The sequence below is a fragment of the Phoxinus phoxinus genome (genome assembly GCF_949152265.1).
Source record: "Phoxinus phoxinus genome assembly, chromosome: 22".
Taxonomy (NCBI): domain Eukaryota; kingdom Metazoa; phylum Chordata; class Actinopteri; order Cypriniformes; family Leuciscidae; genus Phoxinus; species Phoxinus phoxinus.
This window is the reverse complement of record NC_136897.1, coordinates 21,896,430-21,921,672: the sequence shown is the minus strand read 5'-3', so window position 1 is coordinate 21,921,672 and position 25,243 is coordinate 21,896,430. Positions and strand designations below refer to the sequence as shown.

General features: G+C 37.1%; 2 protein-coding genes across 13 annotated transcripts; both read right to left on the bottom strand.

Moving 5' to 3' along the window:
- Nucleotides 1-1,422: 1,422 nt before the first annotated feature.
- On the bottom strand, nt 1,423-17,546 carry LOC306990353 (hyccin 2). Of its 12 annotated transcripts, none has more exons than XM_079597110.1 (14): nt 17,448-17,546; nt 17,164-17,264; nt 13,263-13,404; nt 9,885-9,939; nt 9,558-9,662; nt 8,604-8,783; nt 8,429-8,509; nt 7,879-7,994; nt 7,406-7,501; nt 7,029-7,145; nt 6,557-6,644; nt 5,398-5,548; nt 5,032-5,166; nt 1,514-2,837 (listed from the first exon to the last, which is right to left on the bottom strand). In XM_079597110.1, the coding sequence occupies exons 4-14, from the start codon at nt 9,930-9,932 to the stop codon at nt 2,245-2,247; spliced, it is 1,710 nt and encodes a 569-aa protein (XP_079453236.1). In that variant the 5' UTR covers nt 9,933-9,939; nt 13,263-13,404; nt 17,164-17,264; nt 17,448-17,546; the 3' UTR covers nt 1,514-2,244. The 12 variants fall into 12 exon arrangements, with proteins under 12 accessions (XP_079453231.1, XP_079453242.1, XP_079453241.1 ...); XM_079597109.1 differs by lacking the exon at nt 17,448-17,546 and adding an exon at nt 17,366-17,429; XM_079597105.1 differs by lacking the exon at nt 17,448-17,546 and having other exon boundaries at nt 1,423-2,837; nt 17,164-17,430.
- A 765-nt stretch (nt 17,547-18,311) lies between these two features.
- Nucleotides 18,312-24,905, bottom strand: LOC306990317 (D-serine dehydratase). The gene is made up of 8 exons (XM_079597030.1): nt 24,515-24,905; nt 24,088-24,246; nt 22,626-22,906; nt 22,352-22,532; nt 21,224-21,345; nt 20,955-21,144; nt 19,871-19,976; nt 18,312-19,122 (listed from the first exon to the last, which is right to left on the bottom strand). The coding sequence occupies exons 2-8, from the start codon at nt 24,234-24,236 to the stop codon at nt 19,033-19,035; spliced, it is 1,119 nt and encodes a 372-aa protein (XP_079453156.1). The 5' UTR covers nt 24,237-24,246; nt 24,515-24,905; the 3' UTR covers nt 18,312-19,032.
- Nucleotides 24,906-25,243: the final 338 nt, after the last annotated feature.

Here is a 25,243-nt window from a genome sequence, read left to right as displayed (position 1 = left end):
AAGGATGCAAAATGAAGGCTGCCTTCCAAGGATCCTTCAAATTGAGACGTCCTGCGTCCCTTGATGACGGGGCAGACGAGATATGCAGCCTTACTACACTCTAAAAAATGCTGCGTTGTTTCAACCCAATTTTGGGTCAAATATGGACAAACCCAAACATTGGGTTAAAAATGTAATTTAAAAATGTAACCCAACGGCTGGGTTTGTCCATATTTGACCCAAAATTGTGTTGAAACAACCCAGCATTTTTTTATAGTGTTGGACACAGCCATGTGAAGCACCCAATGAAGTTCCAGTAGGTGTCAGTGAAGAGTGGACTGTCTAGCTTTTTGCTATAAAGGAACTTTCACTGCATTCTTGAAATGCAATAGGCAGGATCTACTGAAGAGGGAAGAAAAAATGCTATTCTGTAACCAACCCCACCTTTCAAAAAAATCAAACTCTCCTGTATATTAAAAAGGACACTTTCCAGCCCAGTTTATTACACCAACAGTTCTCAACCTTTTTAACTCCAAAGTCCCCCACTGTCAAAGACAATATTCAAAGGCCCCCAAGATACTTATGATCGTTTTTCCCCCAAAAGAAACTAAAACTAGGTGGCAATATATTTAAATAATTAAATAAATCAATGTAAATTATTCAATCAAATTCCATTATTCTAGAAGTTTCAATGACTGAAAGTTCTTCAGTTTTTAAAAAAATGAATTTACACCATTTTTCTAGGCATTCGTGATTATATTTGTTAGTTTGTTGTACTTATTTTTTTACTGATAAATAGCAATTTATACCAAATTAGACAGAAAAACATACTAGAAAAAAAAAAATTCTAGTATATTTTTTTGTCAAGCCTTAAATATTGTATTGGGTATAAATTGCTATAAATTGCCTACTAGTAGGCCTACTACACTTAGAAAATTTTCACATACATTCGGGCTTTCCAAGACTGTGGGAATCCTGGTTCTTGAATTAAATAAAGTTGAGGAAATTAACTAAAAGTCATCTTGCGGTCCCCTTTGTGGGTCTCTAACCACTGTACTTCCTCTGATAAATGTAAGTTTTTATATATAGTGTATATAGTAGACATATTAAGAATTTAAACTTATCTAAAGTTTTCCCTTTAATCAGACACAGCAAATGTATTAACATTCAATGATTACAACAGAACATGCATGTGCCGTTTTCAGTCCTCTGTCTCCCTCTACTGCACCAATAGGATGATTCTCTCTCTCACACACATACATATATATATATGAAAAAATACATCTTAAAACATGTAAAATAGAGAACGTTTTAAATTGTAATATTTCAACTATAAGATACTTTTTTTTTTTTATCTTACAGACCCTAAACTGTTGAATGGTAGTGTGTGTGTGTATATATATATATTATACTATACATCTCATATTTATAATAATTAATAATAAAAAATGTCTACCATATGATAACCTAATAACATGCAGTCTATTGCATTGATCCCCATATAAAAAATGTCATGAAAAAAACAAGGCTGCACTCCCATGAACAGCACATTTATTCACCATTCAGCAGATAGCTTTCTATCTCTGTACAAGCAATATAGATTCTGTTAGCATATACTCTTTCTATAGTACAATAATCATTTACACAAATATACACAATTTAAAATATAAACCTGTTCCAAAGTACAACATATACTGTTTATTTTTTTAGCATTTCATTGAGGCAGTCCACACAATGTATTTTCTATGATGGGTGGACAGCACAGGCAACAGTAAGCTCAATCAGCACAAACCGAAAACGGTGACATGGAAGAGGACTTCTTCAGGACGACCTACAGTACAGCTGGGCTGGATAAGACTCTTTGGATCATGCACTATCAGGCCTTTCTCGATGCACTGACCGTGATTGTCGGTTTTTGAAGTTCATTGCTCTGATACGGTAATGTTTGTTCCTACTAACACCATGTTATTGTTTGTTTGTATGGCACATTTAAAACAGTCTCGGATCATTGTACACGTGAATATGTCCTTTGTGCAAAACAAATATTTCCTCCACACCGAACCCAAGTGCATAATGTAGTGATCAAATAAAAGTGTGTGAGCGCACCCTCATTCGAACACATTCACACTCGCACACCATAAGACAACATGCTTGTACGCATGCACGTTAACATTTCTGCTTCTCTCTCTCTCACTTTCTCTCTCTCTCTCTTTCTCTCTCACACACACACATACACTCATGCACACACAGTCCAGCAAAATCATTCTAGACCTGGGAAATAATCTGCATATTAAAACTGGGTGATCGAGACTGTTTGGACAGTGGGCTTCCAGAGGAGAACGGACTCCCGGGGGAAAGGAGATCCTGGCTCCGCGCCGCTTGCCCAAGACGTTCCTCTTGCAAACTGATGGCTGACAGATAGTGAGCCCTGTCTGCGCTGAGGCTTCCCAGCGACAGGCTATCTGTGGGTCCCGACGAGCCGTTGAGGCCGGTACAGTCAAGAGACTTGCTTGAAGACGTGCTGCTGGTTTTGGCTGGCGCACCAGCAAAGGGTGAGATGTAATGCGGGTCCAGAAAGCGCCGAGGAGCGCTGGGACTCGGGCTGCGGCTGCTCTCTGCGGTTCGGAGACTGACGGCGGGGGGAGGGGACTGGTGCCGTTGGTGGAGGCTTCGGAGCGCGGCTCTGGTGTCGGCCGACGCGCTCTCCCTCAGCCTGGCTCCCGGGTCTCGGGAAGGTCGAACGCCAGTTATGACCCAGTCACGTTTCACGCTGCTGGGCTGGCTGCTGCTGGAAGCCCCAGAGGAAAACCCTTCATCTGGGTCAAAAGATTCCTCTCCGCAGCTCACACCGTCCGCATCTAAAACACAGCGAGGGGAAAATGAGGCAGAGAAAACAGAATGTTGGATTTTGAATATCTTGGAGGAAATACTAGCGCTTGCAAGGCAGCAAAAGAATAGGGTTAGGTGAGCTTAGAGGTAAGCTCTGGCTTTTGGATCGGTCTCCGTGAAATGCCGCATCTGACACTCAGCACGCATCTTGTGTTAATTCTCCTACACAGGCTCACAGCCGGTAGAAAACAACATGGCAGCGTCTTTGAAGCGTCAAGCTGCAATTACACCAGCCTTCATTCGCTCCATTCACTTGTATTCATACACATCTGAATGTGGGAAACTCAAGCACAGGGGGACAATTTTGTTGTTGAAGTCTGACGAGATGTTTCAAGAATCACAATTCAGTGCGTGATGTCACTACCGTTCATAAATTCAGTCTTGTGTCTTATTAAGTCTAATTCAGTAAGAATGTATTAAATTGATCAAATGATTTCCATTTCAAATAAATGCTTTTTTTTTTCTATTAATCAAAGATTAATAAAAAATATATATATTTCCAACAAAAAAGCACAACTGTTTTAAACTGATAATAATAAGACATGTTTCCTGAGCAGCAAATCAGGATATTAGAAATAATGATTTCTGAAGGATAATCGGAAGACTGAAGTAATGATGCTGAAGAATCAGCTTCGCCATGGCAGGAATAACTACATTTTAAATATATTACGATTATTTTAATTGTAAAAATGTTTCATAATATTACTGCATTTCCTAAAATACTTTCAAAAACTTTTTTTTTTAACAGTACTGTAGATGTAAGGAATGCTGCAGTCAAGCCCACCTCAGATTTTTCTATTTCTAAGTTCAGAAATCGCAAATATAAATGAGTTTGATTGTAATGCAGTGGAGGTGCTGGACCAATATCATAATTCTCCCTCTCTTTTTCACTTTCTGACAAAGACAGCAAGCTTTCTAGAACTAATGCAAAATAACAAAGAGCAAAGGATGCACAAGATGTGTGATGTGCAATTGACACATGGTTATCAAGTAGTAATTTCTAGCTATTTTTATCAATATTTTTCATTAATTTTACACAAAATATTTCCACCATTCACAATTACAGTAGTGGGCACTAGTAATATCCGGCCAAGGAAAATTGACATGTTCACCCTTTATTCAAATATTATTAAAAATGTGTTAAAGATTTTGTAAGCATATGGCGCAGTTGTTGTATCAGTTGTTGTGATACCGAATGAAACATGCCAAATTTTGCGGACATAATGTTTGGCCAGGCTGTCACATAAAGAAATTATGAACATGCAAAAACAAGAGAGAAATAACAAAACCTTAATAACGGATTATGCTGTAGCCAATGTATGCTTTTTGTTTATACAAAATGTAAACTTTAGAAAATAAAACTTGTAGCTGTAGTTTTGCCAAAATATTTTGTCTGATCAATACCTAAACCAAGTTCAGTTTTTTGTTCTTCCCTCATATTTAAATGATTTATCATTAAATTATTATTTCTCATTGTTTGATGGTTTAATCGAACTTGCAAGCTCATTAAAAACAAATATCCCCTCTGGATATCACTTTTGGCCACTATTGGGCAAAATAAACTTTCAACTTGTTATTTTAAAAAAATGTAACTGGTAATTATGACATGATGGTGGTACTCAATTTTGAAACAATGTATGATCATTCATGATTTGAATGCACCAAAAGAAGGCCAATCACAATTCAGTTTGCAAATAGTATTACTATTTTGAAAGCAAGACATTTTATCAATATAAATCTCAGGGGAATTTCCTTTTAAGAAATGTAAGATGACAGTGTAGTGACAATGTAGTGCACTACAAATTTGTCCACAAAACAATGTTTGAATGAATCTGTTCATTAAGTAACTCAAGCTAAATTAATTTCAGAAATTTGTAGAGAAGATCATCTTGCCTTGCAAGCACTGTAAAGGGCTCCTAAAACGAAATTGATCACAAATGAGAGGATTAAACACAAATGATCACAAGGTATGTGGAGACACTAGTAACAAACAGGAGGACGTTTCCATGCAATGGGGTCACTTTAATATTGATAATAATAATATTAATTGAAAATATTAATGATAATGAACACTTTCTATGATGAACAAGGGCAGGGCTTGTGTAAGGACTGTCTAACACAGTGACACCGTGTAATGGTGAGATGTTCCTGAGCCCTGCCTACCCCCTTGCAAGGTTAGGTGAATGGTGCACTTTATCCGCCCGCATGCCACAGGATTGTCCGGTCTCTCCGGGGGGGTGTATCGGCTGGGGATGATGGAGGCGTAGAATTCAGCCGTGGTTGTGAAATCAAAACAATCTGAGATGAAGACAGTGAGCGAACTAAACATGATGCCGACAGAGGGAAATTTTCACACACAAAAATGGCCTCCATTTCCTGAAGCTTGAATGGATGCAATGAAGGGACTGATGAGGATGTCATGTTAATGTTCTTATTATGATTTGAATGATCATGAAGGAAATCAATAAGCAGAAAGCAACCAAAATAAAAAGATTGGTATAAAAGGCAGTGTGTGCATATTTCGCGTACCCTCTCGTTTCCAGCGGAGGCGACGAATGGAGGCGGCAGTGACAGCTGCCTGTGAGATGCATCTCCCGGTATGCGTTACTTCCACCTCCAGAAGGTTCCGCGAGCCCTCCGGAGGACGGGACGGAAGTGAGCGACTAATTGCATTTGCCACCTGGGGATCAGGGGTCAACAAAATGCAGTGAAATATTACATTTCCATTAAGAATTACAATTTAAATGTTGCTCTTGAAAGACATTTTCTTGTGGCAAAAAAAAACACAACTTCACTAGTACAGTATATTTTCAGAGTAACAATTTGAGAACAAGTTAAAATAAAACATTTTCATGAATTTTAATAATTTAATTACTTGACATATTTGTTGTTTTTGCTCATTTTGCAGCAGCACTTTGAGCTGTATAAACTCCACAAGTTTGGGTAAAACCTAGGCTGTGTCCGAAATCGCCCCCTATACCCTTAACATAGGGCACTATTTAAAGGGACAGTCATTTGTAGTGGTGTCCAAAACCATAGTGGACATTATAATGTGCATTCATTCCATCCCATAATGCATCACAAAAACAAGTGTACAACTGATGTACACTCAAAGGCTAGAGAATTGCAGGAGATGGCGCAGCTGAATCATGATACATCCATCCATTTTCCAAATGGCTAGTCCAATGTGGGTACAGCGTAATATCATACAGGTATAAAATATTAAATATTTAATTAAGGTTTAAACATGCTAGTTTCCATGACAGAGTTCAAGATCAATATTTTCATTTCTACTAGAATTAAACCGCAAGAAACAGAAACTTCGCAAAACCTTTCGAACTCGCTTTCATTCACTCCTTTAAGTGGACTATATTAGTGGAGTAATGTAGGGAATAGTGAATGAGGGTATAGGGGGCGATTTCGAACACAGCTCTGATGATGATGATGATGATGATCTTGCATAAATTTATAATGATACAAGAGCATTTTGTGGAACAATGACAGCAAAAACATCTGTTCACAAGATTTGAAATTGGTTTGAAATTGAAATTTGCTAATTGGATTACTGACAAAAAAAGATCAGTCTCTCAGACTTTCAGACCCCACTTTATACAGTATTTCCGAAAGTGTACTGTGTAACAAAAGCATTTCACATAATACAATGGTGTGCAGACAGCGGATGACTTACCAGTAATGGCTGGGCATAGAGGTCTAGCTGTGCTCGGTAGAGGATGTCATCCAAAGCTTCCCTCCCCAGATCCCACTGCCCATTATAACTGGAGTTGATATGAGAGAGTATCATTATGCAGATGAGATCATTAGCACACCACTCAAACCGTTAATTGAGAATTAACAGGAATTAAATATATAATACATTTCCTTCTCTTACTAATGCAAAAAGAAAATAGATCTGAGCGCTGCTCAGAAATACACGACCAATATAAAAGTTTGGGGTCGATAAGACTTTTAAATGTTTTTTGAATTAAGTCTCTAATGCACACCAAGGCAGCCTTTATTTGATCAAAACCACAGTAAAACAGTGCGCATTCAGCAGAAATTATGCAACATCTATATCAAATAGCCCTCTTATTAGAGAAGAATAGCGGCACGGAACGGAAAAAAATGAATTTTATAATGGAGATGCAGCTCAGAAAACTTACATGGCATGGTAAACAGCAGTCAGCATCTGCACCATAAACTCCGGCTCCAATCGCATGCGGTAATACGGCTCCTTCCACGGCTTTTGTTGCTGCCGCGGGTAACCGCTCACACACAGCCTGCATAAAGAGAGAGATTCATAGAGAATTTCTAATGACATGTTTATTCGGAGGTCTTTATGCTAATGCTATGACCCGCCACTGAAATCCTTTGCTCTCTCTCTCGCAAAATCAATATTCCCTTTAATCCATTTAATCATTCCATCTCTGCCTGTTCCAGCAAGACATTTCAGAGAGAGAGAGAGAGAGAGAGAGAGAGAGAGACAAGTCGAGATGTTCCCGGATCGTTAGCAGAAAAAGGAACTCATGCGCCCCCTTACCGTGTGCTCATTCTGCAAGCCGACTGATGGGAGGACGCAGGCATAAAGACCACGGCTGAGTTGTAGCAGAGCATTAGAAAAGACAGCACCTCAAACCTGCAAGAGAGACAAACACACACACACACACATAACCCCCTCTGACATCTGCATAATTTTACATCGACAAATCAGACAGCGGTACATTATGAGTCAGCCACTGTCGCCGTGTATCTAGCCAGTGGAATGGGTAATAACAAATCACACTACATCTGCACAGATCTCGCTGTCAATGCTCCAGCAGTGGTTTAATGAAATAAAATGCTGAGATACCATTACAGCCAGCAGGAAAAATAACAGCTGAGTCATGGCAATAAAACGGTCCAGCGGGCGATAGCGCGATTCATCAAAAGCCCAGAAATATTCCACACATCAAACCTACTTCCTCCACAAGAAGGAATAAGTACAAAAACCCCAGTCTGGCAAGAAAAAAGCACCTGTTCTGTGAGGTGAACGTCTCTCTCTGAGATAGCAGGCCGCTGTACACCACCCGGATGAGGTCGTGCTGGTTCAGGGCTCCCTCGGTTAACGCCATGGACCCCAGGCTGGATGGCTGCATTAAACATAAAAGTATTCGACTTTAATTATTTATTCGATTAAGCCCTACAAATAAAAACTGTTTTTACAGCCTTAAGTTCAATGGAAACATTCTATATGATATGACTTTATTTTCATTGGCAGAGCATGTAAACAAGTGTCAGATGGAGTGTATCCTGCTGAAAAAACATCTTAAACCAGTCTGAACTGGTTTGCCTGGTCTATTGGCTAGTTTTAGAGGAGGTTTGGGTACTTTTCAGATGCAGATATATACCAGCTTGGCAAGGGTGTGGGACCATCTTAAAACAGCTAAGGTATTATTATTTTACTTGTAATACTGTTATACATATTTTCTCCTTTTTTGGTAATGTGTGAGAAGTATATGTTAAAAATGTCAATGTGATTTTTGGTTAATTGTATTGAAACCAAAGTTTGTATTTTACTTCATACCTCATGGTATATTGAAGGCTTAGAGAGAGTTGGTATGGTGAATGACAGCAGCTTGGAATTGCCTTTACTGTCCACAATTTCCTGTAACAGAAGATGTACACATACCATATGTCATCTTTAGATATTGAATTTTAGGAAATGACAGCTAATGCTAGCACATTGACCAATCTCCCACCAGGTTATAGATCCCCAGTAGCAGGGCTTCCACGCAGCCATTGCGGTAGCGCTCTCTGCTGGCTGAATGACGCAAGTACACCCAGATGAGTTCAGGCAGGAACTGCAGAGTAAACCGACGCAAACCCTCCTCTGAGCTCCGGTACAACTCAAACAACTGATGACACACCGGAGCCAGCAGCTAGAGAGGAAGGAAGAAAAAAAAAGAGAGTGATTTAAAGTGAAAGAGACGGTATGGGATGGACACACAGGCACTGAGAGGAAGACTCCTTCGCGACATGAATTAATTTACACAAGGAGGCAGCATATTTAAGAAAGAAAAAATGAACATAACAGATCAAGATATTAAAGACAATACGAAATTAAAACTGATTCAATCAGAATAAAATTTATTTCCTTATATTTTGCAGTTATTTTAATTCACACAATTTTCAGAAATATTTTCAAAAATAAAATATGAATTTTATTAAATAAATCAAAATGAAATGCCTTGACATAACTAAGAACACAAAGGCATGGAATAACATTTACCAATAATATAATATCAGTATCATTTTGATGTTATGTATATGCTATTAAAGTATTTATTAATATTTTTAATTAGCATTTATACATTCTCTATTTTCAGTTTTTATTTTCATTTCAGTGATTTTGTTACATCCTTTTGAGATTTTTTATCATCTTTTCAATATTTCCATTTAGCTTTAATGTACTTTAATTTCAGTTTTAGTAATTTTGTCATATGCTTTTGACAGTTTTTTATATTTCTATTTAGTATTAGTTTCAGAAATTTTAGTACTTCAACTTATTCCAGGTAAGTCCCAAATCAAAATAATTCTCAACCATGTATCAACATGTGCTTTCATAAGGAATCATCACCAAACACAAGACCCTTTTGACAAGAAAATAACATACATAAATAAAACAAATAATTTCAAACACTTCATCATCATACCTCACTGCAGGGCTGCTCCTGAATAACAGCATAGAGAGCAGGTACCAGAGCTTTCTTCAGACGCAGGCTGCCAGAATAGCTGCGGATTTGCTCTTCAGGTAAGGTCTAAAGAGGAGAAACGGTGCTTGGCATGACTAAGCAGCCTCAACCTGAATTGCCTGGAGTTTAATTAACTTGGAGGCTGAAATATTCCCCCATTATGTTCTGAGATTCCAAATGTGGTTAATGGGACATTGCGCTCGGATCACTTGGGAAAGGAGGACTTAATTTGACTGAGCTATATAAAAAACACCATATTAAAGCCTGCAAGGATGTCAAACTTCTCACCTTGAACTCAGAGAGCCATTCCTCCACCACACGCTGTGAGCTGAGCATGGTCCTCCTGACAGAGAAAATAGGGGAAATGTGAAAAAAACATGTAAAGAAAATTTATATTAGTACCACACTTGCAGCAAAATCATAGCCCAAAAAAATGGTCACTGAAATGAGAGAATTTGCCAGGCAAATTTTTTTCCCTCATCGACCATAAATATATTTTGCATTATTCCATTAGGTAATGCAAAACAGTTTCATGGTTGGTTTGAACTTTTTAAATTTTAATGGTTTTAAATTTTCTCTGTCACAGGTTGAGGTCAAATTTATGAACCATAAATTAGTTTTTTTTAGACAAATATAAAGTATATCTACACTACCTTTCAAAAGTTTTTTTTTTTAAAGAAATGAATCATTTTATTAAGCAAGGGTAAAAGTTCCCATTTCAAATAAATGCTGTTATTTTTAATTATCTATTTACCAAAGAATCCTGAAAAAAATTATCACGATTTCCACAAAAATATAAAGCAGCACAACTGTTCTCAACTTTAATAAGAAGAAATGTTTGATAGAATTGTTTCTGAAGGATCATGTGACACTGAAGACTGGAGTAATGGCTGCTTCAGAGAGGCTCTAAACAACTTCAAACTTTTGGAAGCTAGTGTACAAATAAAAATTTTTTAATCTGATTTGCTGGTCTTAGTTGGTCTCCCTTCTTGGTCATGCTGGTCAGTCTCCTGGATTTCGTGGGGTTTGGTAACTTTTTAGTAGGGATGAAACTGTTACGGACTTAATAGTATTACCCGACAGTCAGTATTACCGTTTCATATATTTAATTATCATTTAAATCTTATTTAAAGCTACAATATGACATTTTTTCGCCGCTAGGGGTCGCTAACCTCTTACAAAAACAAAGGCGTAGGTTGATGACGCAGTGATAAGCGGAATGATGGGACTTGCTGTCATGTTGATGGATCTAATAATGTTTATGGATGAGTGAAAACCTTAATGTATTTTAACATGACTGTGGTATGAAGCAGGGCGCGATTGCTAATAAGAGACAGATATCAGCTTCGGATATAAAGGAATAAGGACATTTAATTCTACCGAACTACCCACAAGTGCTGAATTACTACTCACACAGGTCAGTTTATTTGCCAAATTAAACTTGTGAGGTAACGCAGTGCTGTTTCATTTGGTCTAACTAACGTTACACTGTCACACTAAACAGCATTTGAGTGTGTTGAAAGTTATAATATTATTCTATGTGTTAGTTTGTTTTCTATATGAGACTAGCAGTAAGCTAGATCAACATTAGAATAACATACTGATCATATTCTAACATTTCATCATGTTGAACTTTATATAACATTGATTAGTTTTATGTACATTTGCTCACCTCACCTGTCTAATAAAGTACATGCAAGAGCTCTGTCAAGTCCAAGTTTGTCGCGGACATGGAGCTCTCGGCATCTCGAAAACACCACGCTGATATTAATCCTCGTTTTAGTTCTCCTTTTGTTCCAAAGTCTGCTTGCCATGGTCCATAATGTTTGAACGAAACAACAACGGTGTGCCGCTAGACGTAACGCACTACGCAGTTGTCCAGTCCACATCTGTCGCCATGGTTACTATGGCAGTACAAGCGGAAACCAGGGACAACGTGGATATTACGTCATTGACAGGCGACAAGTGAACAGGGACGGGCACTTTTTTAAAATTGTGAATTTCTCTGAATGTACAAATTCTTGGAAACATTTAGGAGAATGGAAGTACACAATTGAAAGAAATATATAACACTGTGCAAGTGGTTTTTGGATATTTTGATAAAATTCTTACATATTGTACCTTTAATTACCACGAATTAAAAAACACAAGGTAAAACAATACTGTCCAGCATTAAGCGAAGATAAGCAACAGTCTCACGTAGGCACAGTATTTCGTTTGGTGTGAAAACATGGCGGAAAGCTGTGAGATTTAACAAGATTGCTGAAGGTAAATGAATGTACGAATTTATTAGCTAATTATATGAATGCATTTCTGAAGGAGACTGGCGGTCTTCAGAAAAGTTTTTATGGTATTTTGAATTTTCTTATCTCTTACCTCCGTGTTCGCAGGGCTGCTTTGTTTACGGAGGTTACCAGGGAAACAGCTCTATTTCTGCTGTTCCATAAGTGCCACCTACTGGCAGAGAGTGTATTTTCAGATAGTTACATTTTCATTGAGCCTGTATGCTGCTCAACAGGTTAATGGAAAATAAGCTAATGTGCATTCTACACATTTAAACCATGTGCAAATTCATAGGTCAACACCATTGCAGAGTATTTTCTCCTTAAACTGCAGTGAAAAAGAGACAGTTTAAAAAACGCGATTTGAAATCGGCAGTGTTTCTGACGTCACAAACTACCTTGTAACCAATCACGTCAACATGCGGAGGGCTTTAGTATATCATAATTACTCAGCTGCGAAATCTCAAGAGTAGCCAGGTTATCCCAATATATTTTTCTGTTGATATGAAAAATCAGGGAACATTTAGCTATTTAAACAGGTGAATTGTGTATATGATATATATTACAATGTTATGATGAACTATATGCCTTTCTCCACTGACGTTCTAAGCGTTTCTAAAGACACTGATTTTTAGAAGGCAGCTGTCTGACTCTGAGATGGCGAACGGCAACATGGTTTGTGTAACATTAGCAACACATTATAAGCCGATTGATAACAGTCAAGCCAAAAGCTAATTATATTAATTGCCGTTATGCGTCTGACGTTGTAGAGAGCGATACATAAAACGCATTACCATTCTGATACATCGAGTTGTGGACGGCCATGTATGAGTAAGTGGAGGCGGGGCTCATTTGTATATTCATGGATCCACGTATACTAAATGAAGCATGGGTGTAGTGACAAGATGGCATTAATAAAAAGTTTCACAGGGAAAAAACGTGGTGATCAAAGATGAGTTTCAATGGATACAATTCTGAATGTGAGAACTTTTTTGTTCATTTAAAATCTGGACGTCATTGCTAATGTTATTATTTTAATGTTTATGCAAAAAAAAAAAATGCATAGTGCTGCTAATTTTATTTGTTGGTTTTCGACAAAACTAGGAGCTCGGGCTAGGAGACCTAGGCTTGGCCGGTAGACCAGTGTAAACCATCTAAGACCAGAAAACCATCCGGTTTAAGTGTGTGTTTTTTAAGCAAGGTTTAGTTTCTTCAAAGAATCCCTGGAAATACAAGATGGTTTGATTTGCTTAACATCTTTTGATCTCAACATAATTCCCATTTTTTCATTTGTGTTATTGTATTACTATCATCTTAAAAAGTGCAAATTCACCAGTACTTCCATTTATTCCACAAAACCATTTTAGTGTTCATTGTGGCTCACCTGACTCAAACCCAGCTCACAAGTGTAGACAAGGAGAGATGTGGCTCAGATTCTCCATGCCTCTTGATCTCTGGTCAAACAGCCGGCAGATAAAAAGAAGACGCACACATCCCGCTCAAAATCTCCATTAAAGCTCACACACCTGCCCAACACACAGAGCATCACAGTTACTACGACAACTGTGGGCTCATGTTCCAAACTGAGAGCTTAATAGTGCAAACACACGCAGGTGTTGCCCCATTCAGTCCTAATACAGGACGCCTGTGTTGTTTATGCATGTTTGTGTGCAGCTCTTAAAATGGCAGGCTCTGCATATGGCAGTGTGACGGTGAGGGGGAGTGCGCTCTGCTCTGATTAGAAAGCAGTGCTGTGCTGGTGGTTGGGGAGTGAATCTGAGGTGAATAGAACAGATGCTTTAAGTTTACACGCTAAACAAAATCCTGCTTGTGCTGTGAAGACATGACCTAAGATAGCCGAGAGGAAGCAGCGCTAACTGCATTACTGTATTGTTGTACACTGTGTTTTCTGCTTCATTTAAAGCTTTGCATATGTACAGGCACCGTTCATCACTGAATGTTGCAACTAACATCAAAAATATATACATTTATATAGGTTGAGTCATTCTATAATTTAGGGGGACATTTCACATTAGCAAACTTGTAAAAACAATATGCTTTCTCAATAAAACAACTATTTGTATGCCACCCACTACACACAATGATTAATGTGTTACACTGTAACTTTTTTTGCCTATTCTGCAATTATGTACATATGTACAATATGACAATTTTTAAAAGACTTCTAAGAATTGTATTTGTTTTTGCAGATATTCATGTAAAATGATCAGCACGGTCACTAAGGACAAGACCATTTTTATTAGAGCTGCATGATTATGGATACATTTTGTTTGTTTGTTTCAAATATAGATCACGATCCTTCCACGATTCTGAACAGACAACTAAATAAAATAATTGACAAAAGGTTCTGGCATTTAAAATGTAAAAAATTTAATAAAAATGCTGTCAAAACATAGTTGACAATGACAGTTGACGCAAGTAACATAGTTGACAATGTCACCATTTTGCCTCATAATGACATCACATGATGCTGGTGACATGGTTTTGGGATAAACCTTTTTTTCAGGGGGTATTTGGTTAGTAACAGCATTTTTGCATTCTTATTTGAAAGAATATTATTAAGAATAGGCTATCTTATTCTACTTTTATAAGGTATGTTTATATTTTGATATAATATAAAATTTGACTTAAATTATATTTCTGAAGAAAATTGTTAGAAAAAAAATATCATCATCAATGGACATGAAATTGAACCTAAATTATAGAATGACCCGGTTATGCATGTGAGAATTGGCTGCATGTCAACGAATGCAACTTGGTGGTTTTGGGTCATGTATTTCAGCATTTTTTAATCAGAATTTTAGTCAAATGTTATTACATTCCTCCTCAGCAGTAGGCCTACATTGTTTTTTCTTTAAATTTGGGCAGTGGATGTCAGAAATGTCCTCTGGTTTTTAACATGCTTTACTTCACCTAAAATAGACAAATTGTTTGTTTGAAAGTGTTTGTTTGTTTGTTTGTTTAGCAGGGGCTGGGCCAGGCCGGGCATTCCTAAATATTCATACAATGTTTTCCTTAAACATGAATTTCCAACTAAAATCTTGATGCTGTAACAAAAGTTCATGGACATGTTATGTCAACAACCCATTCAATTTCTCCAAAAGTGAAGGTTTATCCTGAGGCTTCGAAACACTTTGACTCAACCATGACTAAAATATTTGAAAAATGCAACGTGGCTGCAACAAAATAGCAGTGAAATACGCCCCTCATTACACAGAAGCTGTAGACCTTCAGTATTAACTCCTTACCTCAAGACAGGGGCAATCTGCCTGACCAAAACATTCCTCTGCTGCGTGGACGCAACACGGTTAGCGCGCATGCTCTCTCCAACCCATGCCAACGGGTAAGAAGCTTACAAGATTCAGCGCCAGATAATTAAGTGTATACAGTCCCCTGAAGAGGGACGCACAGCCAGGCCTAAAATAGCCATTGTGAAAAGAGCTTAGTGCAAAGAGAGAGGAAGAGAGAAAATGAGAGGTGATTTCACTGAACGGAGATCAAAGTAGTGCACGTTCAATGAGCATTAACAAGAGTTTACTATGATCGGCCTGTCGACTGCAGCGGGACACAACAGAAAGGTCATTGTTAAATAGGTTGCGCAACACACTCGACGTACTCGACTGAAAAACGCACTCCAAAACTGTCACAGACACACAATTTTACCTGCACTCAAAATCTCATTGAACACCAGGATACGCATCTCTCACGCTGTTCCCATAGCGAGGACAAACATTCAAGCAAACATATGGACAGATATACGAACATATGCACTCCTAGCATATGCATGCGTTCAAACACAAGCATTATTTTGTTCTGACAGTGCGAGATGCGTCTCATCACTCTCAATCCTGTCAAATTAGCCAGATGGTGTCTAATCTCGCCGGGGCAAATCTCTGTGCTGCACAGAATACAAGTCCTTGGCAAGGGTCACAATCCAGCTCCTCTGAGATGAAAACAACCCCTTGTCTAGGGCACTAAAGACCCGAGTTGGTTTGATTAAAGATTTACTCTAGGGTTACATCAGTGGCAAATCAAGGCCCAGTGATTGCCGCCATCCTTCCTGTGTCATTTGACTGTGGTTTTTCAGTGAACGCCGGCTTCCTGCTCTCAACACTGGTGCATCTGTGTTTTGGGGGGGGGTTGAGATTGCACACTTCATGCTGCTGGTTTATAGGTGTGCCTTACTGGCATTTGATCAATTCACTTTGTGCATGAGAGTTAAAACAGATGTTATGCCAGGTGGAATAGTGCCAATGTGTGTGTGGCGCAAAGGTATCCAGAGAAGGCATATTGAAAAATGCTTTAAAATGTAGCTGAAGGCCAAACCATTATGTTAATAGTTTAGGGTGCATGTTTCTTTAAAAGGCATACAAATAGATGATATGCAGAATTATGTTCTTTTTAACATATTAACCAATTCAGAACCAGTGTGGATTCCACTGGACATCACTCTCTGTTTGTAATGTTTTTTTGCCAGTCAGCTCACAAAAGAGTATTAGATTGGATGCAGATAAATCAATTTATGAGTGATTGTTGCTTTTTGTCAACAACAACAGAAAAATATGAATAGCCCTCTCTGAAATTAAAAGCATGGCAGCCAGAGACAGGAGGCTGAAAAAAATATTACATAATTTTAACTATTAGTCTACAGGTTCAAAATACAGCACTAAAAGTCAATCTGGGACTAAATGTACAAATAAGTGTAAATGCTTAGCCTGATGTGTTTATTATTCATTTCTTTGTTTTCCATATAGTTATTAATAATCTAACTGTGATTCATGCATTTACAGTAAAAATATTTTAGTTAACAAGACTAAAATTCAAAGTTTTATCAAAACAGCCTATACCAAATCCATTTGTACAATTATCTAAATGTTGCTCAGACCCACTGTTTACTGCAATACATATTGAAATATTAAAAATATGAATATTGTTATTTATAATAATTTATATTTGCATTTACATTTCAATGAAATTTGGATTTAGAGATAAACAATCCTTCTCATATTTGTGTGTCCTTGGAACATAATTCAAGTCTGAACGGGTTATAGAAATAATCAGTTATACAATCAAACATGACATGTTGTTGTTAACTTTTTAGTGGCCATAAATGTAATTTAATACATGTAATAAACATTCGGCCTAAAACATCAATATAACAGAATCGGTATCATCTTCCACCGTATGGGGTTCAAATGTATTTAAATAGCCTCATCTACGCTCACACACAGGTTTTATCAATGGTGTGGTTGTGAATTACATACCAGTAGGATCTGGACTCCTCCGGATGCTGCAGATGATCGCTTGAGTCCTTGAGCAAAGCTGCAATGCGCCTTAAAGGACAGACCCGACACAACGACCACCTCTGAGATCAAGCAGAACATTACTTGTACAATCCCACCGGACCTTTACTGTTAATATCAAGGAATCGATGGGTTAAAAAAAAAGGCCTTGCGTTTGCCAGACCGAAAGGTTCACTGCCGTGTTGACATCATCATGTATCTCCGCTCTCTAGCTCTGCTCTTCCTGCCAACTTGCAGCTATTTACCTGACCAATTGAGTCGCTCTGATCGAGCCCTCGCCGCGGCTGGCCAATAGCTGCGCAGTGCGGTGATTTGTGAGCTTATCGGTGCTCATCGCACTGCGCGGTTATTGGCCAGCCGTGTCGTGGTCTTGATCAGAGCGACTCAATTGGTCAGGTGAATAGGTGAACCGTGCTTAGTAAAAACGCACTCAGGGAAGTGTCATTTGACTGGACTTCCAGTTACTATCAAAGAGACTATTGGGTGTAATTTAAATTCCTTTTTCATGTTTGCAATTCTCTTGTGGTATAATTTATGGGGGTCATGCAAAAATAGCAAGCCTGTCTGGGTGCTGTTGCTTGCTCTGCATTTTCCATAAGGAATCTGACTAACTGTGCAGGAGATAATGGGCCTAATAGAATATTGTCAATGTCAGGCAGTTTTAAGTCCCTTTTTTGATAAATGAAGGTTACATCATTTCAAATTACTTTTATGCATACATTTTTAACACTTACCCCAAACAACAATGATAAATTAAATCTGTTCTACATATGTAATCATAAAAATATACATTATATACACAATACATTGCCTATGTAGAGCTGTATTTTTTGTTGAACTATGCAAAAATATTTTTTTTAATAATTGGATCTATATTCTCAAAGACAGTATTGACAAAATGATCCTCTATTGGCTGTATTTGTGCTTTTGGAAAACGTGTTAATAGAGATTACTTTCTTAAAGTCAACATGGCCAAAAGTGTCCAAAGTAAGTTGAAGGAACAACCATTGACAAAAAGCTTGTTTTATTTTTAACCGTCTTACCCACTACTGCTTTATTGTATTTTAAAGAGAATACTTCGATTTGGAACATAAAAACAAAAGGCAATTAGAGCGTCTGACACTGTGGTAGAGGATTTTATTACAAACTGAGGAGCATGTTAACATTTTGTAAAAAGCTGAAATTCAGACATTTCAGATGATTCACATTTGAGTCCACAAAACATACTGCATGCAAGTTCATTTAGATACAAAGGAAATCACAGTCTTTTCACAGTCTTTCATAAGTCTGCAGAGAATATTGTAGTCTTTTAGGCAAAGAAGAATAAATTGTAAGTCCAATCCTTCCAGTTAACACAAGGCTATTTTGCTGGAATCTTACATTTTCAACAATGAGTGCTCAAAATGACAAAACTGCCCTGCTTCCAACTCATAATGCACTTGGCTCATGAACAAAAAGCTCTCAATAAGGGTTTTAAACAGACACCTGCCTTTGACAGTAAATTCACAGTTGCTCCAAGTCCTAACTACCACTCTACAGATAAAGCATGGTCGGGATAATTTCGGTTTCGCGTAACTACCCCGAAGTGATAAAATTCTGTATACAATTTTTTAAGTGAAGTGAATCAATCAAAACTAACTTTAGCTGGAAAATATCTTTATTCAAGAACCGCTATTGCCAAAACAATCTCTGTTACCTTAAATTATCCATTTATCACTGTAAAGCCGCTTTGAAACAATCTACATTGTTAAAAGCGCTATATAAATGAAGATGACTTGACTAAACATTTCTAACAGTCCCAAACTGTACCAGTCTCTCTGGTAGAGATTTTTACCAGCCTCGAGTCGGTTTCCATGTGCCTATAATCTTCCCATTAGAATGGACAAAGTAGACCGGATGCATCATTGCCGTCGCACAAGCCTGTCAACAAAACATACAAGTCATTAGGTTCTTTCCACCAACCTGCTCTTAATTTAAAAGGAAATCAATCATTCATTGCATTCAGATGTGCCATGTTCAATTAGCATTAAAGAAGCAGGAATGAAAACAATGATAAGTGCAATTGGCTATGTTAAATGCGTGCTCTCAAAAAAACTAAGTTTGTGCTGCTGAGAACAATGTTTTTGTGTAGTTCATTATTGGACATATTTTCTCATTCTGCCCTGGTCATGTTAATAATTTTGCATAGTATTGGGATTATGCATTTTGTGGTAATATTAAGAATATTAAGTAGTGCAGAAAATAGCATCTTCTTGACAACGCGAACCAAACTATTCGAGGCCTGAACTACAACTACAGAGTTTGAAGGCGGGTCAAAGTAGACGTTGTTCACAAGCAGCCAATGAAGACCTCAGGTGGGCATTATGCAAATTTGTTACAAACCTACATAGGTTTGTGCAAGAAGTAAGACTGGAATTACTGACGACTCGTTTCAGGCAGTTCTTACATTTAGGAGACGACGACTCCATTTATCGTTCACTTTGATCTTTAAAACTTTTACATTCACAAAAAGCTATATGCATGATGGGTAATATCTGAAAAAGCATAACAGGGTCACTTTGATGCACATAAAAATGATAGACCACCAGAAATGGCTTAGTCAAATGAATGTCCTTTCATACAGTGTGTTTCTGTGTGCTTTGTTGCAGTGATAGGGTGAGTAACTCACATGGTAAGGCATGAGTGTGAGGAGTGACCCCAGCGGGAACTGCTTGAAGTCCAGTTTTCCAGAGATGGGCTCCACCCTGCCGTGTTCCTGAGTCATAGACAGTAGTCTGCAAAACAGACGACACCCTTCAAGCTATTTATATCATCTGACTCACAAAACCTCCTACTCCCACTGTTGAGAAGCAACAACAACAACATCTAAACGTGTACAAAAAATGATTATGTAATGTCACTCCATTTCAGAATGGATTTAATTCAAAGCAGACAGGTGGCTTGATGAAAAATCTAGGGATGCACCAAGATTAAAATTCATGCACCAAGTAGAGATGCCAAATAGATTAATCACGATTAACTGGATCTAACATAAAAGTTAGTAAATATATAATATATACACACACACACACACATATATATTATATTTACAAACTTTTATGTTAGATGTGATTAATCGATTTGACAGCACTAGCATCACAACATTATAATCTACAGTGTGAAAAATGAATATTTATCTGGACATTTGCAAAGATAACATTTACCAATGTTAGTAAATTCGTAGTCAAATTTTTAGTTTGTAAAGATTAACTTTAAGTGCTGAGTGAGATGATCAAATATTTGGGTCTGTAAGATTTCTGTTGTAGCCTATATTGTGAAATATTATTACAATTTAAAAATGGACAGTTTGGCTATTTTAATATATTTTAAAATGCAATTTATTCCTGTGATTTTCAGTATCATTACTCCAGTCTTCAGTGTCACATGATCCTTCAGAAATCATTCTAATATACTCCTTAACATTGTGTAAACCCTGATAATTTTTTCTTTGATATATAGAAAGTTCATAATTTATTTGAAATATATATATGTGACATTATCAATGTCTTTGCAGTCACTTTTGATCAATTATATCCTTGCCGAATAAAAGTACACAAACTTTTGAACAGTAGAGTATGGAAAAATATGGAACATTAGCGCACAAAAAAAAAAACTCTAATATCTGCCAATAACTGATATGGTACCATTTGTGCATTCCAAGAAAAAAAGAAAAAAAAACAGTCCTCATATAAATCCACATAATGATCTCTTACTTGAGTTCCGGGTGTCCTTCAATGATGGCGTATCCGGTGGGTAAGCGCCCCCCACCATCATGACTCAGTGCTGTCCACCCACAGTCTACAAGTAACTGGTTCCTGTGTGGATAGTGACCTATGACCCGCGTCAGTACCCGTACTGCAACATCCTCAAGTCTACAGGACCCAATGAGGGACTGCTGCACGTCTGGATGTGCAACAGATAATATTATGATTCCAAACAAACTGCTTATAATGATTAAACAGGAGAACATGGCAACACGGACCATAAAATACGTAGTTGCCAGGATGCACCTCACTCAGCATGGCCATGTCTGGAACTGGGTGGCTACAGGAAGGGGTGGAGCCAATGCTGGATTTGGGAGTGTGTATCCCAGCAGCCTTCAGCCTGTGGATAGTAGAAATAATACTATCAATGCATATTAGGAAGGGATGCACTGATTTAACATTTTTGGAAATTGTGATAAGCTGATGATAATGTTCATTTTATGCCTATATTAAATGTATATGCTTTATTTTCTTAATAAATTAAACACTAAAAATGTTTTAATTATTAACTTTAAATGCTATACATAAATTTAGGCATCACAGTATTAAATTGTACAATATCAAAAAAATATATAATTTTTTTGTTAAAGATTACATTTACTAGTGTTTCTAATTATGTTTGTCATCTATAAAGATTAAAAATAAAACACTACAAATTAAAATCAATTATTTTAAATTTTAAAAAGCATCACAATATTATAATGTATAATATAAAAAATATATAAACATTTTAAATTTTTTCTGCAAAAGATTACATTTATTAGTGCTGGTAAATTAGCATGTTTTGTTGTTTAAATAAATTAAAAACCAAACACTAAAAATTATTATTTTATTTTTTTTAAACACTAAAATGAAACTCAATTATTTAAAATGCTGACCTTAGGCGTCAAAATATCACAATGCATAGTATAAAAATATGAAAATGATTACATTTATTAGTGTTGTTAAATGATCAGTGCTTAAAATTATATGCTTAGTTGTCTAAAAAAAAAAAACATAAAATCAGTCATTTTTAACTGCTACAAGCGAATTTAGACATCAAAATATTATAACGTACAATATAAAATATTTATTTTGATTAATCTCTTTGCAAAAGATGCCATTTATAGGTGCCGTTCATATATTTGCTTTGTTGTCATAATTAAAAAATAAAACACTAAAAATTTAAATCATTCATTGTAAATGTTACAATTAAACTTAGGGATCACAATATTATAATGTATAGTGTAATGTATAATAATAATGAATATTAGTTTTTTCAAAGAGATACATTTATTAGTGTTGCAAAACGATCAGTGTTTTCAAAGATAAACTTTGAGTGAGCGATAGATGAAGTCTGCATATACTTCTCCATGAACTGCAGCGTGATGGCAGTGGTTTCCTGAGCAACGGCTTTGATTCGCTCCTCCCCCTGACAGGCGTAGGTGTTCCCACAGTGGGCGTAAATTCCTGTAAGCTCCACCCCTGCAGTATCCGAGACCTCCTGGGCAAGTTTCAGCGCAGCTGGCTCAAAGTGAGGAACACCCGCTGTCGAAACACAAAACAAACAAGCTTATCTTACAGCAGTACACCCAAAAACCGCACTTCAAACATCTGGTGAACTCCCTCTTCCAGTGTTACCTCTCCCATTGTCACAATCCAGTTTCATCCACACCTTCCAGACTTTTCCCTGCTTCAAAGGTCTCTCCTTCAGTTCCTGTAGGGCAAGGCGGTTGTCCACTAGGATGTGGAATAGAGAAAGTCTCTCAGATAGCTCAGCACAGCGCTCCACTTTATCAAATGGCAGTGGGTATGCGTACAGTATATCATCATAGCCATTATCAGCATAGAATGATGCCTCAGCTAGAGTAGAAACCACGATACAACGACGAGAGCCTCCCGTCATGATGTCCGCACATTCCCTGAAAACAACAGACGTAACATTCAAGATGAGAAAACAATTATTTAATGATTAAATTGGGGGGAAAGGCATTAGAAGTATTTACTAATTGAACTAATTAATCAACTAATGTTAACAAATGGAATCTTATTGTAAAGTGTTACCTTCAAAACTTCTTTTTGAGAAATGATTTGTTTGAAACGTGTTTGTTATATTTTTATATTTCAAATAAATGCAACTCGGTTTGATAGTTTTGTATATATATATATATATATATATATATATATAAAAAGATATTTGAATGTTTTTCTTCATCCAAAATGATCAGCCTCAAGCATCCTAGATGTATATGACTTTCAGCAAAGTTATATAAAAAATATCCTGGCTCTTCCCAACTTTGAATAGTGCCCGATTTTTTGAAGCTCCAAAAAGCGGGTTAATAAAGGCCTTCTGAAGGAAGCGATAGGTTTTTGTAAGAAAACTACCCATATTTTAAAATATAATCAGTGGCTTCCGGCAACGGCCGAACGCGACTCGAGTTCTGGCGGAAGAATGACCTCTGACCCGACGCATGATGTAGCGTAAGCTTAGGTGAGAATTGATGAATGCGGGTGCTTAGAAAATAGAGCAAAACAAAACGCAGATCATGAATTAGAAGTCTAAAAAGAGAAGTTTTAAAGAAAAATTTCAGAGGATTTCGATATAAGAGAAGTCGCCGGGTCAGAGGTCACCCTTCCGCCGGAACAGAGGCCAGTAATTATAGTTTATAAAGTTTTAAATATGGATATTTTTCTTAAAAAACACATCGCTTCACTTCAGAAGGCCTTTTTGAACCCACTTGAGTCGTATGTATTACTTTTATGATGGATGAACGCACTTTTTGGAGCTTCAAAAACTCTATTCACTCCCATTAAAAGCTTGGAGGAGTCAGGATTTAACTCCAATTGTTTTTGGCTTAAAGAAGAAAGTTATACACATCTAGGATGGTTGAGTAAATTTGGGGATCATTTTTGGGTGAATTATTCCTTTAAGTCCCTCAAGTGTCCAAATACTCTTTTCCAAAATGACTAGTAAACCAGTAAATTATAGTTAATAAAATATAATAACATTATAAAAGTATTTTGCAAGCAAGATGTTAAAGCATTTTCAAGTGAAATCATTCAGTAGATAAAGCGGCTGGTGTTGTTGACATGAGAATCTTACAGTGTTTTGTGTGTTTTCATGTGAGGTCGGAGCTGGACCCCCAGTTTCTGGAAGCGCTCACGCATGCCTTCAGCATTTCTTTTCACTTTATCCAGGTCAATAACCAGCGCTGGAGTACAAAGGTCTTTGATGAATTCAACACTGGCCATTATCCAAAAACTGAAACAAATAAAATACAACAACACATTCAAGCTAAATGGAAACCTACAGACTTGTAACAAAATGCAGGATAGTGCAGATAAAATAAATGTAATACTTTTGAAATAATATAATCTTTAAAGCATTTAATTACAGCTGTAAATAAACAAGAACAATATCTAGCAACCATGAGATTTGTTTATGGTCAAAGTGTCAAAGTGTCACGTGTCAAACGTGACGATAAACTGATGATAAACTTTACATTTCAGCTTTTCTTTCTCTGACTCACCATAAAGCGCGACTCGAGTTCTTGTCAATGAATGAAAGCCTGTGATGAAAGCGAGCGCGAGAGTGTGAAGCCAGAATCAACACAGCGACGCAACATTCGACAAACTGGAATTTTCAACCTAAAAGCTACTGACGAGATTCTTTGTTGTTATAAAATATTTAAACTATAATTTGTGCTTATTATATTTTAATGTGCTTTATGTTATATTATATTGTCACTTAGCCTTCATCCAAAGAAATCCCACATTCAGACTGCATGATGCAGGTGAGAGATCTTTAAAATATCTCATATCGCATTTATTTTGTAGCACTGGTTTGGCTGAATGTGTAGGTAACACTGACTGAACATCAAAAAGTCTAATCTTGTGTCCCAGGTGAACTTTTTGTTGCTCATTAAAGTGGATTATTTAGAAGCCAGTTAATAAAATGGCTAATTAAGGGATGTAGTCATTAACACTAAACCCTCCTCTCCCAGTTGGATAAAATCCTCAATTACCAGAGCCGCGTCAGAGTATCAGGAAAAGACCTTTGGGCCTGTTTTCACTTTATCCCTTGATGTCTTTCAATAGAGCTGACATTCTGTGGCGCTAAGCTGCAGGCTACATGACATCTATACCTCCAATCCTTTCAGATAATTCTGGATGTTGGTGGTAATGCTTTTGTTATATGATATCAAATTCCAGTCTTATTTAAGGTATACAGAAGTATGTTTTTGAAAAAAGTCTCTTAT